Source organism: Antedon mediterranea, chromosome 2 (genome assembly GCF_964355755.1).
Source record: "Antedon mediterranea chromosome 2, ecAntMedi1.1, whole genome shotgun sequence".
Taxonomy (NCBI): domain Eukaryota; kingdom Metazoa; phylum Echinodermata; class Crinoidea; order Comatulida; family Antedonidae; genus Antedon; species Antedon mediterranea.
In genome coordinates this window covers 40,119,813-40,133,964 of record NC_092671.1, presented here as the reverse complement: position 1 = coordinate 40,133,964, position 14,152 = coordinate 40,119,813, and the positions used below count along the sequence as shown (strand labels likewise).

The 14,152-nt window shown below is 33.9% G+C and overlaps 1 protein-coding gene across 1 annotated transcript; it reads right to left on the bottom strand.

Annotated features, from left to right (window-relative positions):
- Nucleotides 1-6,664: 6,664 nt before the first annotated feature.
- LOC140041116 (GSK3-beta interaction protein-like) lies at nt 6,665-12,752 on the bottom strand. The gene is made up of 3 exons (XM_072087507.1): nt 12,667-12,752; nt 12,091-12,542; nt 6,665-11,540 (listed from the first exon to the last, which is right to left on the bottom strand). The coding sequence occupies exons 2-3, from the start codon at nt 12,310-12,312 to the stop codon at nt 11,355-11,357; spliced, it is 408 nt and encodes a 135-aa protein (XP_071943608.1). The 5' UTR covers nt 12,313-12,542; nt 12,667-12,752; the 3' UTR covers nt 6,665-11,354.
- Nucleotides 12,753-14,152: the final 1,400 nt, after the last annotated feature.

Here is a 14,152-nt window from a genome sequence, read left to right as displayed (position 1 = left end):
TGAGTGGAGGACAGGTGAGGTGCTCTGAATGGAGGGATTTATATAATGAATAAATGTATGAATTAACGAACGATAGAAGAGGAATTGAAGGTAAAAAGATGACAGAGATGATTAGGCAGGATTTGGTTAATGGAAGAGTGGACAAAACATTAATGTTTATTAATATCGTTAAATTTGATAAGGTGAAGATCCAAGAAAAACATTGATGAGTGAGAAAGTGGAGGTGCTCTGAATATAATCCCAATAGCCTTCTTTTTTTTCCTGAGTGTGCAGGTTTTTAAGGTTTTTGTAAGATATATGTGTTGGACCAGACAATGTTACATACAGTATACTTCATAGTATAGTATGTGTGTTGTATGTACGAGACACTGTTACAGTACTTAGTATAGTATGTGTGCTGTATGTACCAGACAATGTTACAGTACTTAGTATAGTATGTGTGCTGTATGTACCAGACAATGTTACAGTACTTCATAGTATAGTATGTGTGCTGTATGTACCAGACAATGTTACAGTACTTCATAGTATAGTATGTGTGCTGTATGTATACCAGACACTGTTACAGTACTTAGTATAGTATGTGTGCTGTATGTACCAGACACTGTTACAGTACTTAGTATAGTATGTGTGCTGTATGTACCAGACAATGTTACAGTACTTAGTATAGTATGTGTGCTGTATGTACCAGACAATGTTACAGTACTTAGTATAGTATGTGTGCTGTATGTACGAGACACTGTTACAGTACTTAGTATAGTATGTGTGTTGTATGTACGAGACAATGTTACAGTACTTCATAGTATAGTATGTGTGCTGTATGTATACCAGACACTGTTACAGTACTTAGTATAGTATGTGTGCTGTATGTACCAGACACTGTTACAGTACTTAGTATAGTATGTGTGCTGTATGTACCAGACAATGTTACAGTACTTCATAGTATAGTATGTGTGCTGTATATACCAGACAATGTTACAGTACTTAGTATAGTATGTGTGCTGTATGTACCAGACAATGTTACAGTACTTCATAGTATAGTATGTGTGCTGTATGTACCAGACACTGTTACAGTACTTCATAGTATAGTATGTGTGCTGTATGTACGAGACACTGTTACAGTACTTCATAGTATAGTATGTGTGTTGTATGTACCAGACACTGTTACAGTACTTCATAGTATAGTATGTGTGTTGTATGTACCAGACAATGTTACAGTACTTAGTATAGTATGTGTGCTGTATGTACCAGACAATGTTACAGTACTTAGTATAGTATGTGTGCTGTATGTACCAGACAATGTTACAGTACTTAGTATAGTATGTGTGCTGTATGTACGAGACACTGTTACAGTACTTCATAGTATAGTATGTGTGCTGTATGTACGAGACACTGTTACAGTACTTCATAGTATAGTATGTGTGTTGTATGTACCAGACAATGTTACAGTACTTCATAGTATAGTATGTGTGCTGTATGTACCAGACACTGTTACAGTACTTCATAGTATACAAATAATGAATGTTTATGAGTGCAATGGTACAAATAATGGCACGAGGTGAATGATGAAAGGTTATATCAACGAGGCAAAGCCGAGTTGATATAAACTTTCATCATTCACCAAGTGCCATTATTTGTACCATTACACGAATACAAAACATTCATTATTTGTTTTATATAACATCTAGACGTTTTTTTTTCGTACACAAAAATGTTTCAAAAAGTACTATTTAACGATCGTTGAATAGTGCGTACTATTGCACGCCATGTGACCCACATTCGTCCAATCAAATGACAGGAATTTATATAGGTGTTATATAATATAGTATGTGTGCTGTATGTACCAGACAATGTTACAGTACTTAGTATAGTATGTGTGCTGTATGTACCAGACAATGTTACAGTACTTAGTATAGTATGTGTGTTGTATGTACGAGACACTGTTACAGTACTTCATAGTATAGTATGTGTGTTGTATGTACCAGACAATGTTACAGTACTTAGTATAGTATGTGTGCTGTATGTACCAGACAATGTTACAGTACTTAGTATAGTATGTGTGTTGTATGTACCAGACAATGTTACAGTACTTCATAGTATAGTATGTGTGCTGTATGTACGAGACACTGTTACAGTACTTCATAGTATAGTATGTGTGCTGTATGTACCAGACAATGTTACAGTACTTCATAGTATAGTATGTGTGCTGTATGTACCAGACAATGTTACAGTACTTAGTATAGTATGTGTGTTGTATGTACCAGACAATGTTACAGTACTTAGTATAGTATGTGTGTTGTATGTACCAGACAATGTTACAGTACTTCATAGTATAGTATGTGTGCTGTATGTACCAGACAATGTTACAGTACTTCATAGTATAGTATGTGTGCTGTATGTACGAGACACTGTTACAGTACTTCATAGTATAGTATGTGTGCTGTATGTACCAGACAATGTTACAGTACTTCATAGTATAGTATGTGTGCTGTATGTATCAGACAATGTTACAGTACTTCATAGTATAGTATGTGTGCTGTATGTACCAGACAATGTTACAGTACTTCATAGTATAGTATGTGTGCTGTATGTACCAGACAATGTTACAGTACTTCATAGTATAGTATGTGTGCTGTATGTACGAGACACTGTTACAGTACTTAGTATAGTATGTGTGTTGTATGTACCAGACAATGTTACAGTACTTAGTATAGTATGTGTGTTGTATGTACCAGACAATGTTACAGTACTTCATAGTATAGTATGTGTGCTGTATGTACCAGACAATGTTACAGTACTTCATAGTATAGTATATGTGCTGTATGTACCAGACAATGTTACAGTACTTAGTATAGTATGTGTGTTGTATGTACCAGACAATGTTACAGTACTTCATAGTATAGTATGTGTGTTGTATGTACGAGACACTGTTACAGTACTTCATAGTATAGTATGTGTGCTGTATGTACCAGACAATGTTACAGTACTTAGTATAGTATGTGTGTTGTATGTACCAGACAATGTTACAGTACTTCATAGTATAGTATGTGTGTTGTATGTACCAGACAATGTTACAGTACTTAGTATAGTATGTGTGCTGTATGTACCAGACAATGTTACAGTACTTAGTATAGTATGTGTGTTGTATGTACCAGACAATGTTACAGTACTTAGTATAGTATGTGTGCTGTATGTACCAGACACTGTTACAGTACTTAGTATAGTATGTGTGCTGTATGTACCAGACAATGTTACAGTACTTCATAGTATAGTATGTGTGCTGTATTTACCAGACAATGTTACAGTACTTCATAGTATAGTATGTGTGCTGTATGTACGAGACAATGTTACAGTACTTCATAGTATAGTATGTGTGCTGTATGTACCAGACAATGTTACAGTACTTAGTATAGTATGTGTGTTGTATGTACCAGACAATGTTACAGTACTTAGTATAGTATGTGTGCTGTATGTACCAGACAATGTTACAGTACTTAGTATAGTATGTGTGCTGTATGTACCAGACAATGTTACAGTACTTAGTATAGTATGTGTGTTGTATGTACCAGACAATGTTACAGTACTTCATAGTATAGTATGTGTGCTGTATATACCAGACAATGTTACAGTACTTAGTATAGTATGTGTGTTGTATGTACCAGACAATGTTACAGTACTTCATAGTATAGTATGTGTGCTGTATGTACCAGACAATGTTACAGTACTTAGTATAGTATGTGTGTTGTATGTACGAGACACTGTTACAGTACTTCATAGTATAGTATGTGTGCTGTATGTACCAGACAATGTTACAGTACTTCATAGTATAGTATGTGTGCTGTATGTACGAGACAATGTTACAGTACTTCATAGTATAGTATGTGTGCTGTATATATACCAGACAATGTTACAGTACTTAGTATAGTATGTGTGTTGTATGTACGAGACAATGTTACAGTACTTCATAGTATAGTATGTGTGCTGTATGTACGAGACAATGTTACAGTACTTCATAGTATAGTATGTGTGCTGTATATATACCAGACAATGTTACAGTACTTAGTATAGTATGTGTGTTGTATGTACCAGACAATGTTACAGTACTTCATAGTATAGTATGTGTGTTGTATGTACCAGACAATGTTACAGTACTTAGTATAGTATGTGTGCTGTATGTACCAGACAATGTTACAGTACTTAGTATAGTATGTGTGTTGTATGTACCAGACACTGTTACAGTACTTCATAGTATAGTATGTGTGCTGTATGTACCAGACAATGTTACAGTACTTCATAGTATAGTATGTGTGTTGTATGTACCAGACAATGTTACAGTACTTAGTATAGTATGTGTGTTGTATGTACGAGACAATGTTACAGTACTTCATAGTATAGTATGTGTGCTGTATATACCAGACAATGTTACAGTACTTAGTATAGTATGTGTGTTGTATGTACCAGACACTGTTACAGTACTTAGTATAGTATGTGTGTTGTATGTACGAGACAATGTTACAGTACTTCATAGTATAGTATGTGTGCTGTATGTACGAGACACTGTTACAGTACTTCATAGTATAGTATGTGTGCTGTATGTACGAGACACTGTTACAGTACTTCATAGTATAGTATGTGTGTTGTATGTACGAGACAATGTTACAGTACTTCATAGTATAGTATGTGTGTTGTATGTACGAGACAATGTTACAGTACTTCATAGTATAGTATGTGTGCTGTATGTACCAGACAATGTTACAGTACTTAGTATAGTATGTGTGCTGTATGTACCAGACACTGTTACAGTACTTAGTATAGTATGTGTGTTGTATGTACGAGACAATGTTACAGTACTTCATAGTATAGTATGTGTGCTGTATGTACGAGACACTGTTACAGTACTTCATAGTATAGTATGTGTGCTGTATATATACCAGACACTGTTACAGTACTTCATAGTATAGTATGTGTGCTGTATGTACCAGACACTGTTACAGTACTTCATAGTATAGTATGTGTGTTGTATGTACCAGACACTGTTACAGTACTTCATAGTATAGTATGTGTGCTGTATATATACCAGACACTGTTACAGTACTTCATAGTATAGTATGTGTGCTGTATGTACCAGACACTGTTACAGTACTTCATAGTATAGTATGTGTGTTGTATGTACCAGACAATGTTACAGTACTTAGTATAGTATGTGTGCTGTATGTACCAGACAATGTTACAGTACTTCATAGTATAGTATGTGTGTTGTATGTACCAGACAATGTTACAGTACTTCATAGTATAGTATGTGTGCTGTATGTACGAGACAATGTTACAGTACTTCATAGTATAGTATGTGTGCTGTATATGTACCAGACAATGTTACAGTACTTAAGTACTATAACATATACTGACATTCTGCTGCTTTATCTTACGTAATCCTACTGATTACACCGAAAGCTATGATCTAGAATATGAACGCACTTCAATTCATTACACTAATAGTTGCTACAGATTAGTGATCTTGTGATTATGAATACAAAAATGCTTGACTGTCACTAATTGTAAGCCTTACTAACGACGAAGGCCTTTGATAGCAACATGGTAAGATTACATAATACACAATCTAAATGTTAATAGGGATTTATATAATGGACTACACACATTATATATGAGAAATATATGGTTACGTGACCTTTAATGTTCTATCACTGCTTTAAAAAAAAGTAATACTTTTCATTACTGCACGTTAACCTTATATCCAGTAATAATTGGCAAATTTGGCAAGTCTGAAATAAACTGTAATTTGAAATCTTCGAAAAATAAATATACTGTATCATCAGGCGCTGCTTTTCTGAGAAATAATTCCTCAGAGAAGAAGCAACCGATTAAAAAGATCCCAATTCCGATTCTATATTGATTATAATTTGTCTTATTATTATTTAAAAAAATTATAATCAATATAGAAAATATTTTTTCATCGGATGGTTGAGTTCACTTTGGTTCGGAAAGTGACTGGATCGAATCAAAGAGAAAAGTACACTCTGAAGCATTTATTTATTTAAAAACATCTTTATACAAGATCAGGTAAACGAAAACCTGTTTTGGATTGTGGTCCTGAGTCTTGAATACAACAAGGCTATATGCATGGCTGCAGTCGCGTGCTCAAATTTGAGTTAGTGACCAACCAACATAGTAAGCTGTAGAATCGCATTTGCACGCGACTAAAAATCCGGGAAAAAATGTTTTGTGAAAAAATAGCATTTGGAAAATTACCAGTTACATGGTGTGAGCATCTTCACTAATATCAATCAATAATTCATTATGTTAATCAATAAATTATTGATATCGATTAGTATTGATAAAGCGATGTCGGTCAACGGGAAGTATCTTTACACATGACTACATTAATGTTATTCATTATGTATGCACATTCTGTATATAGAGCATGTTGTAATGCGAAGGTGTGAATAAGCAAACATCATGAGATATTGAACTGTTTCCAATGAGGTCAACACAGGTCACAACAAATATGTAATTACTATATGTATTGTGAAATTAGGTTATAAATAATACGTGTCTTAAGAACAACGAATGGCAAAACGGGTTTTTATTAAAGCATGACTACGATGTCGCTCATTATAATGATGTTAGATAATGACGATATTGGTCACAATAAAGCTAAGATTATGATGATGTCGGTCACTGCACTGATGTTAGGATTATGACGATGTGGGCCTTGGTTGATTATGACGATTTTGGCAATACTGTACTGTTGCTAAATCATGAGATGATGTCGCATAACGACGTAAGATCATGACGATGTCTGCCAATGGCACTTGTTAGATTATGACGATGTATGTTGTCAGCTAGATTATGACGATGTCTGTCATAGATTATGACGTGGTCACAAAGTTATAAGATATTATGTTGGTTATAACGACGTTTAAATCATGATGTTAAATTATGACGATGACAAAAAATGATACCGGTATGATTATAGGCCTAGCCGCCTAAATCCTCTTTATTAGTCACACATTTGAGCCTTCTCTTCTAAGAATGCCGCAAAGTAAACCTTATTATTGAATACATATACAGATGATATAAAATGAAACAAATCTGACTTAAGTTGCATCTTTTGGCAATTATGTATTACACATTGAATGTCAATGATCGAATGAAATGCAAAATAATCACTAAAAAGCATTACTCATAATTCAGTACAGAGGTAACCCAGTTTCATAATAATAAAATCAATGATTTCAGAACATCCGCCTCTAAACTGAAGTAATATTAATTGCGAGAGTTTTTATTTCTGCCGATCGGAATATTAAATATATCACCATATTGTAATCATCGCATACTGTACTACTTTGACCTATAATGCAATTATGATGGATATATTTATGTAATAACCATATATACTTTATACGTGCGTGATCTACTACAGGACTGAGGAATGAATATAAATGTATACGTCTTTTTACTAAAAAAAATAATACACCGTACCATGACTGAGGGATCTTTGTTTAAATCTTATTAAAATCAATTGTTATTTTAAAAAAATCAATAATTGGACATAATGGTAAATACACGAAAGAATGAAATATACTTATTTATAATAAGTCAAATTATCATATTCATTCATTCAATCATTTATTCATTCAATCTTTTATTTCGGAATCTCTGGTCCATAGAAAGTAAAATTACATATAAATAAAAAATAAACAGGACTGTACTAATGACTGCGACTCGTCTTACAAGATGGCAAACAAACTCTCGCAAAATGTTCATATTCTTAACATTCATGTTCACACTAACCGTACAGATAAAATATCCATTTAAAATGGGATAATTTGGTTGAAAGAATTACCATATATTAAAATGAGTGTATTTAGAAAATGTAAACCAACATGATTAATTGTCGTCAACATGGGACTTGCGAATTAGACACGTCGTTGAATTTGCGTTTTTAAGACAATGAGCGGAAGCAGTAACCTAATGTATAACACGTAACTTACATTTGAATAACAGAATAGGCTAACCAAAATAATTCTAAAAATAATCAGGGGCCTGGAAAACAACTCTACCACAACTAAAGCTCTCTGTCTACACTATCAAACTTTATGCGACAAAAAAATGTGATGTGCCCATATACTGTATGGACATATCACTACCATATTTAGGCATATCACACTTTTTTTGTCAAACTAGTTTGATAGTGTAAACAGAGCTTCTGTCTGACTGTGATTTGAATAAAATAATAACCCGCTTTTAAATCTCATGGCCTGGGTCATGTCTGTTGAAAACTACTCTACCACACCAAAACTCATTGCTCATGTCAAGAAATGTACTGATCTACTATTATCTTCGTCATTTCGATACTACAATAAAGGTACAGTAGTATAATTTACTGATTAGAGAGACACAATGCCCGTTACTGTCCCCTTGATGTAGATATTTACATGGATCTATTTAATTTATAAGTTCATTAAATTTTTTTTTAAATATACATTAATATAAAAAAAATTAAATATCTGATAATCACAACTGAATTATTAAAACGAGACATAAGTCACATAATAATTTATAATGGCATTTTGGAATCAAATACCAACATGGAATGTGTTGATATCTTTATTGGAACACTCATAAAGCAATAAACATTTATGGAGCAAACAATGTTATAAAAGTCTTAAAGTCTACCACTAATTGTTTGTACAGTATATATGCATCATTATGAAAATATTGAAAAAAAAGTACATTACTTAATTATGGTCTGACATACCTTATAACTACTACAAGTCAATCAACATGGTGCATGGTACATAAGTTTGTTCTTAAGTAATTGGTTGCTAATTATTTCAGGCTGAATGTTCCTACTGAATTTTTTGATTGGATTCAATTTAAAATTGTAGGTTATTTTTGTTGAAAGAAAAATAGACAATTATAGTAGGTCTATTTTTCTTTCCTCTTAGTTGCCTTGTCTAGACCACAGGTCAACAAACACATAGATCATTTTACAATAAATTTAGATGGGTATTCAATCAATGTGTTTGGCTGAATAGTCTATTCATGGTCTATTGCTAGGTTATATAGAGTATAAAGTACTAGATTTTGTTTTGTTTATTAACACTTTAACAACTGAAGCTGAACTGTTTACACATGGTTCAAAATACAGTTCATTTAACAAAATTCTCCTGTTCAAACAAAACATTCACTTTACCATAATAATTGTTGTCATGATAGGGAAGTAATACTTCTATTTTCTCTTTAGACTTAATTACACCTTTCTATTGAAATAAATCATCCGCTTAAAATTCTAAACAAAAATCGGACGACATTCCTAGTGAAAATATTGCTTGTGAAGTTTAAACTCATTATCTTAAGAACTAAGGTTAGGAACCAAAAGCCCCTTTCACACAGAGCTGTAAGACGGTAATATTGCGGTAATTCGCGAATGCCGGCTTATGTGTGAAAGGGTAAAAACCCCTTAATGCCGGCTTCCGTTAGACCGCCTCTGGACCTAGTAAAATTGCGGTAATATTACCGTCACGGTCGTAAGCCTGATCTGTGTGAAGAGTCCACGATATAACGCCTGCTTACGCAGTGAAGCAAGGATAAATTCGGGACATTTTCCTTGATTGAGAAAGACTGTGGCAATTACTTTAGGCCAAATTATTAGATTATATCCATTATATATATATATATTTTTAGGTTAGTTTGTAAATAATACAATGGAAGAATACGGCCAATAATAATAAAAATATAACAGATGTTGGTCCAAAGATTATTTAACTTGCTGTAGCGTACGTAAGCCTAGGCCCTAGTTAGCATAGTTCTAGCAGGAACATCCTCCGGTGCGCGCTCCCGGTGCTAGCTCATAACAGCTTCTGATAATTAAATTCGCGTGTAGGCCTAATAGATTTTGTTTCTGTAGAATGGCCATCACGATCGGGCAGTTATTAGCACGGAGTGGCGTTGGGCAAAAATATAAATTTTATGCATCGTAAATAAAAAAACTAAACGACGGACACACAAAACAACATCAGCAAACAAGTACGCGCATGGCATGTTGTCGCCGGCGGCAGGTGCCCGCCATTTTTTTTCTCCTCAAAAAGTGCGACCTCTATTTTATGAAGACAGTAATCTTTAAATATTGCGCCTTTCCACTGTGGCCTTTCACACAGAAGACGGTAAAATTACCGTAATATTACCTTCTGTGTGAATGGGTTTAGACCGGCAATAACGCCGGCTTGCTTACCGCAATATTGCCGAAGTTCTGTGTGAAAAGGCCTAAAGATACCTAATTTTATATCCATTAATTATATTGGAAGTTGCTTACATACTGTAATCTGCAAAATATATTTTAATAATTTGTAAAAAAACCTTGCCTCTCTGAATGTGGACTATACTATATCTATATATATATATATATTTTTTCTCCCATTTTTATTATATAAAAGCGCATATAGGCTTGAATAATGCGCTATAGGCTAAATTATTATAATCTTTACAGAAGATTGATTCATTATAAATCTGAAAACGTTCCCAAGAAATTTATCATTTGTTTCAAATGGATTGAATATAGAATTTCATTAAGAATCACAGGTTGAACGTAATGGAATTCACCTTATAACAGCAACCTTTAAAAGGTTACAAACAGGTCAAGCCAAATTGGCTTTAGAAAATTACAAATATATACTTCAGTAGTGGCAATAAACTCATATTCTCTATAGACCAGCTAAATATACAAATGTCAAAAGCCTTCTTCGATCTATGTCAACTCTTAAATTAACTTTCAATTTCCAATACAGTACCTAATCAATAGGTGGTCTATTTATCTCAATCTTTCAGCCATGATTTACTGTTATCTCTCAGGCTCACTTCTCACGGAAAACAGCATTTTCAGGGATTTTTCAGTTTATATATTAACCTTAAAAAAACTTAGCAATCCTTGATTATTTCCATTAAAATATTACAATTGTAATAACTTCTTTTACAAAATCTTGTTTTTTAAGTTGGTATCACCGTTCTGTAGGTTTTACAAGATTTCTCTGTTTTATCGTTTAAACCTCTATTTCATAGAGTACATCAAACCTTTCTTTTTCCCCATGTTTATTCAATTGATTGTTTTTTAAAACGATATCTGATGGTTTGTATTGTATCCTTAGTGCTACTAAATACTAGACACAAGGCACGGATTTAGGCGGGGCTAACCAGGCATTAGCCCCGCCTAATCTATAATACTAAATCCGCCCCTAGACATTTAGGCATATGTCTACACCATAGAAACTTGATCAAGAAAAAGTGTATGACACATAATGTGTAAATTAATCCTTACTACTAGTAGAATGAATGTGGTATCAGCTCTGGCTTTGCGTCGTCATCTCGGCACACCTATCTTCCTGTAGGTCTTTTAATTTACCCACTAAAGCTTCCCCAAATGAGAGACGGTAGCCTGGACTACGGTTATCCAACAAAGCGTAGATTGTTTCGTAGTATTGTGAAAGTGGTGCTTTGTTTATACTGTCATACTGGGTGGCGACAATCTAAAAATAAACAAACATTATACAACATTTCTATTCCTTTGACAAGATATACTATATATAGAGGAGGGGGAGGCTTCTTTTTGAGAGGGCTTATTTTTTAGATGGGCTTCTTTTCGAGGTTTTACGGTTTAATAACAGCCGAGTGTAGGAGTGTTTGCATTCATATCTTATTGTCAAGACTTTATCTAATTCAAAGGTCATGATTAATTACTGTCTAAGGGGGTCAGTATTGTGTACAAATCAAATATTTTCAGATAGTAATGTTATCATATTTGTTTGCTGTTGTCAATATTTAGGTTCTTTCTAATTTTACCTGTCTAGGCTTCACAATTGGATAATTATTTAAAATAAATGCTGTTTCTTTGTACATATGAACACAAATTGCAAAAAAATGTCAAATATGTAATAGAAAATATTATTGAATAAAGTCTCTGAAAAGAGGAAAAAGGGCCATTCATAGTTTACTTGAAATAAACTTTAAAACAAATGTTATGCCTATTCTATATATTTTGAAAACAATGTATTATGTCTGTGTCAAGACAATACTTACTCTATAACCTGATACTGAGAGCTCAATACAGAGTTCCTCTGCTTCTTTGGTCTTTATATTCATATACACAATATCCTGGCGTGAGGGTAAAGTTGTTGAAACTGCGACCGAATCCACTGCAAATCGGATGTCTTGCAAAGCGGCTTCCGCCTCAACTGCCATTACCTTTATGCTATTCTCGTCCGGGCCTAACGTGTTGTGTTGTGAGGCCGATGTTTCCATTTTTAAACGTCACAAATTGTTTCTGCCTAGACTAGGACTATTTATATATAGGCTTAATGGTAAATTCAAGTATTACACAGTGAAGCGTACTAGGCTAGGCTCAATTTAAAAACAAAAACTTTGGTGGTGGCCAGACTACTGTTGTCCTGTGTGTTGTTCACGCGTGGACGACGGAGCCTTCCTTACCAGGCTTGCACATTCAAACATCCAGATAAATCCACTTTTTGACACTGACATTCATTAAATGTTACTAGGCCTAGATCTTTAACACATCGACAACATATTCAACAACAACATACTGTTGTACAGATATCAGACGAGAGCTAAAACTTTAATAACACAGGGAATACTCACAATGTTTTGATCCGGCCCGGCGCCCATGAGGTCTTTAATTATTTCCTTGCCAATCGTCTGCTAAAATGTTATCACATTAGGGGGCGCTAAACAGATTTTTTATTAAAATCATGTACTTTATACGAATGTTTTGTCTGTGAGTATGACATTATACAGTATTCTTTTCCTAATACTTAAATTATTTATCTCATCTCACATCCTTTTCGGATTTTTTTCCATTTATATTGGAATGTATGCTGATGATCTATGTATTGTTCAACATGGAGATATTTGTAGGAGAGACTAACTAATTTGAATGAGAGTAGGCCAACTGTAAAAGGCCCTTAGTTGAAAGAAAAAAATAATATTTCGTTATTTCGAAATCATTCAAATAAAATAATAATGCATTTCATAGGCAAACTTATCGTCAATTTTGTTGCTATTGGTAACAATACACTTGATTTGTTTGTAATATTATGCTAAACGAGAGAGCTTGTTTACTTTGTATAGTACAATATTATGGTGAAACTTTTTCATTCTCAAATATTACTTTTTTTAAATAGATTAAATTAGTCACTACAGAGGTCCCAAGTTCCCCGAAAGTTGGCCCTAATTAAAAAACGTCTGCAAAACCCCAACTGACACAAAGTGGGCCAAAAATTTGATCCCATATCGTCACAAATTTATATTTTTAGTTTTGTTTGTATTGCAAATTAAAAGATGTTATCGTGTGCTCTTCCCCGCCTCAGCACTAAGGCCAATTGAAGCCAAAAATGTGCTCCTTCATTTTTTAGTATTCTTGGGCGGGCTTCTTTTCCAGATGGACTTCTTTTTTAGATTACTTTTAAACTAAATGAGGGAATCTGCTAGGTTCCTGCCCTGTTTTTTTACAAGATTTGAATAATCTTCTAATGTAAAGATCAACATTCAACAGTGTGACATGTTGCCACAATGACTAACAACGCCATCTTCCCCACCTGCACCAACTCATTTGCATAATAACGCACGACATACCAACTGTTCAATATTTGTATAGGGGTAGCAATCAATGGGTTGGTTGGTGGACAGGCTGGTATTGTTCATCATTTAATTCATTGTATCAGTTGTTTTGAATTCTCATTATCAATTATTCACTTAATTCAATATCATTTTTTCATGCTCAAACACAGTAAAATGTAGTACTTGGTTTGAAATCCTTTTCGTTTGTTCAAAGTTAAAAATTCACAAAAAAATTGTGAACATTATTTATTACAATAATGCATATGTATTTAAATAAATAGAGAGAATACACTAGCCAGGCCAGGCATCGGCATCTCTACACATTTCTATTTATTTGTTCCTAATTTTCTGACATAACTTAGGTGTTCTTAAAATTGAGGGCGCCAAACATAAAATTTACGCGATCGAAAAGAGGCGGGTAGCCAAAAAAAAAAATGATGGTGTGCGCCCTGCCTCTCTAGCACGGTAAGGCTCTCTCACAGCCTTGGGGGTACCACACATCAGATGC

Coding starts and splice junctions, on each gene's coding strand:
- LOC140041116 (XM_072087507.1), bottom strand. CDS start 12,312: ATGGAAACATCGGCCTCACAACACAACACGTTAGGCCCGGACGAGAAT. Junction 11,541..12,090: donor TCTCAGTATCAGGTTATAGA/GTAAGTATTGTC, acceptor GTTTATTTTTAG/ATTGTCGCCACCCAGTATGA.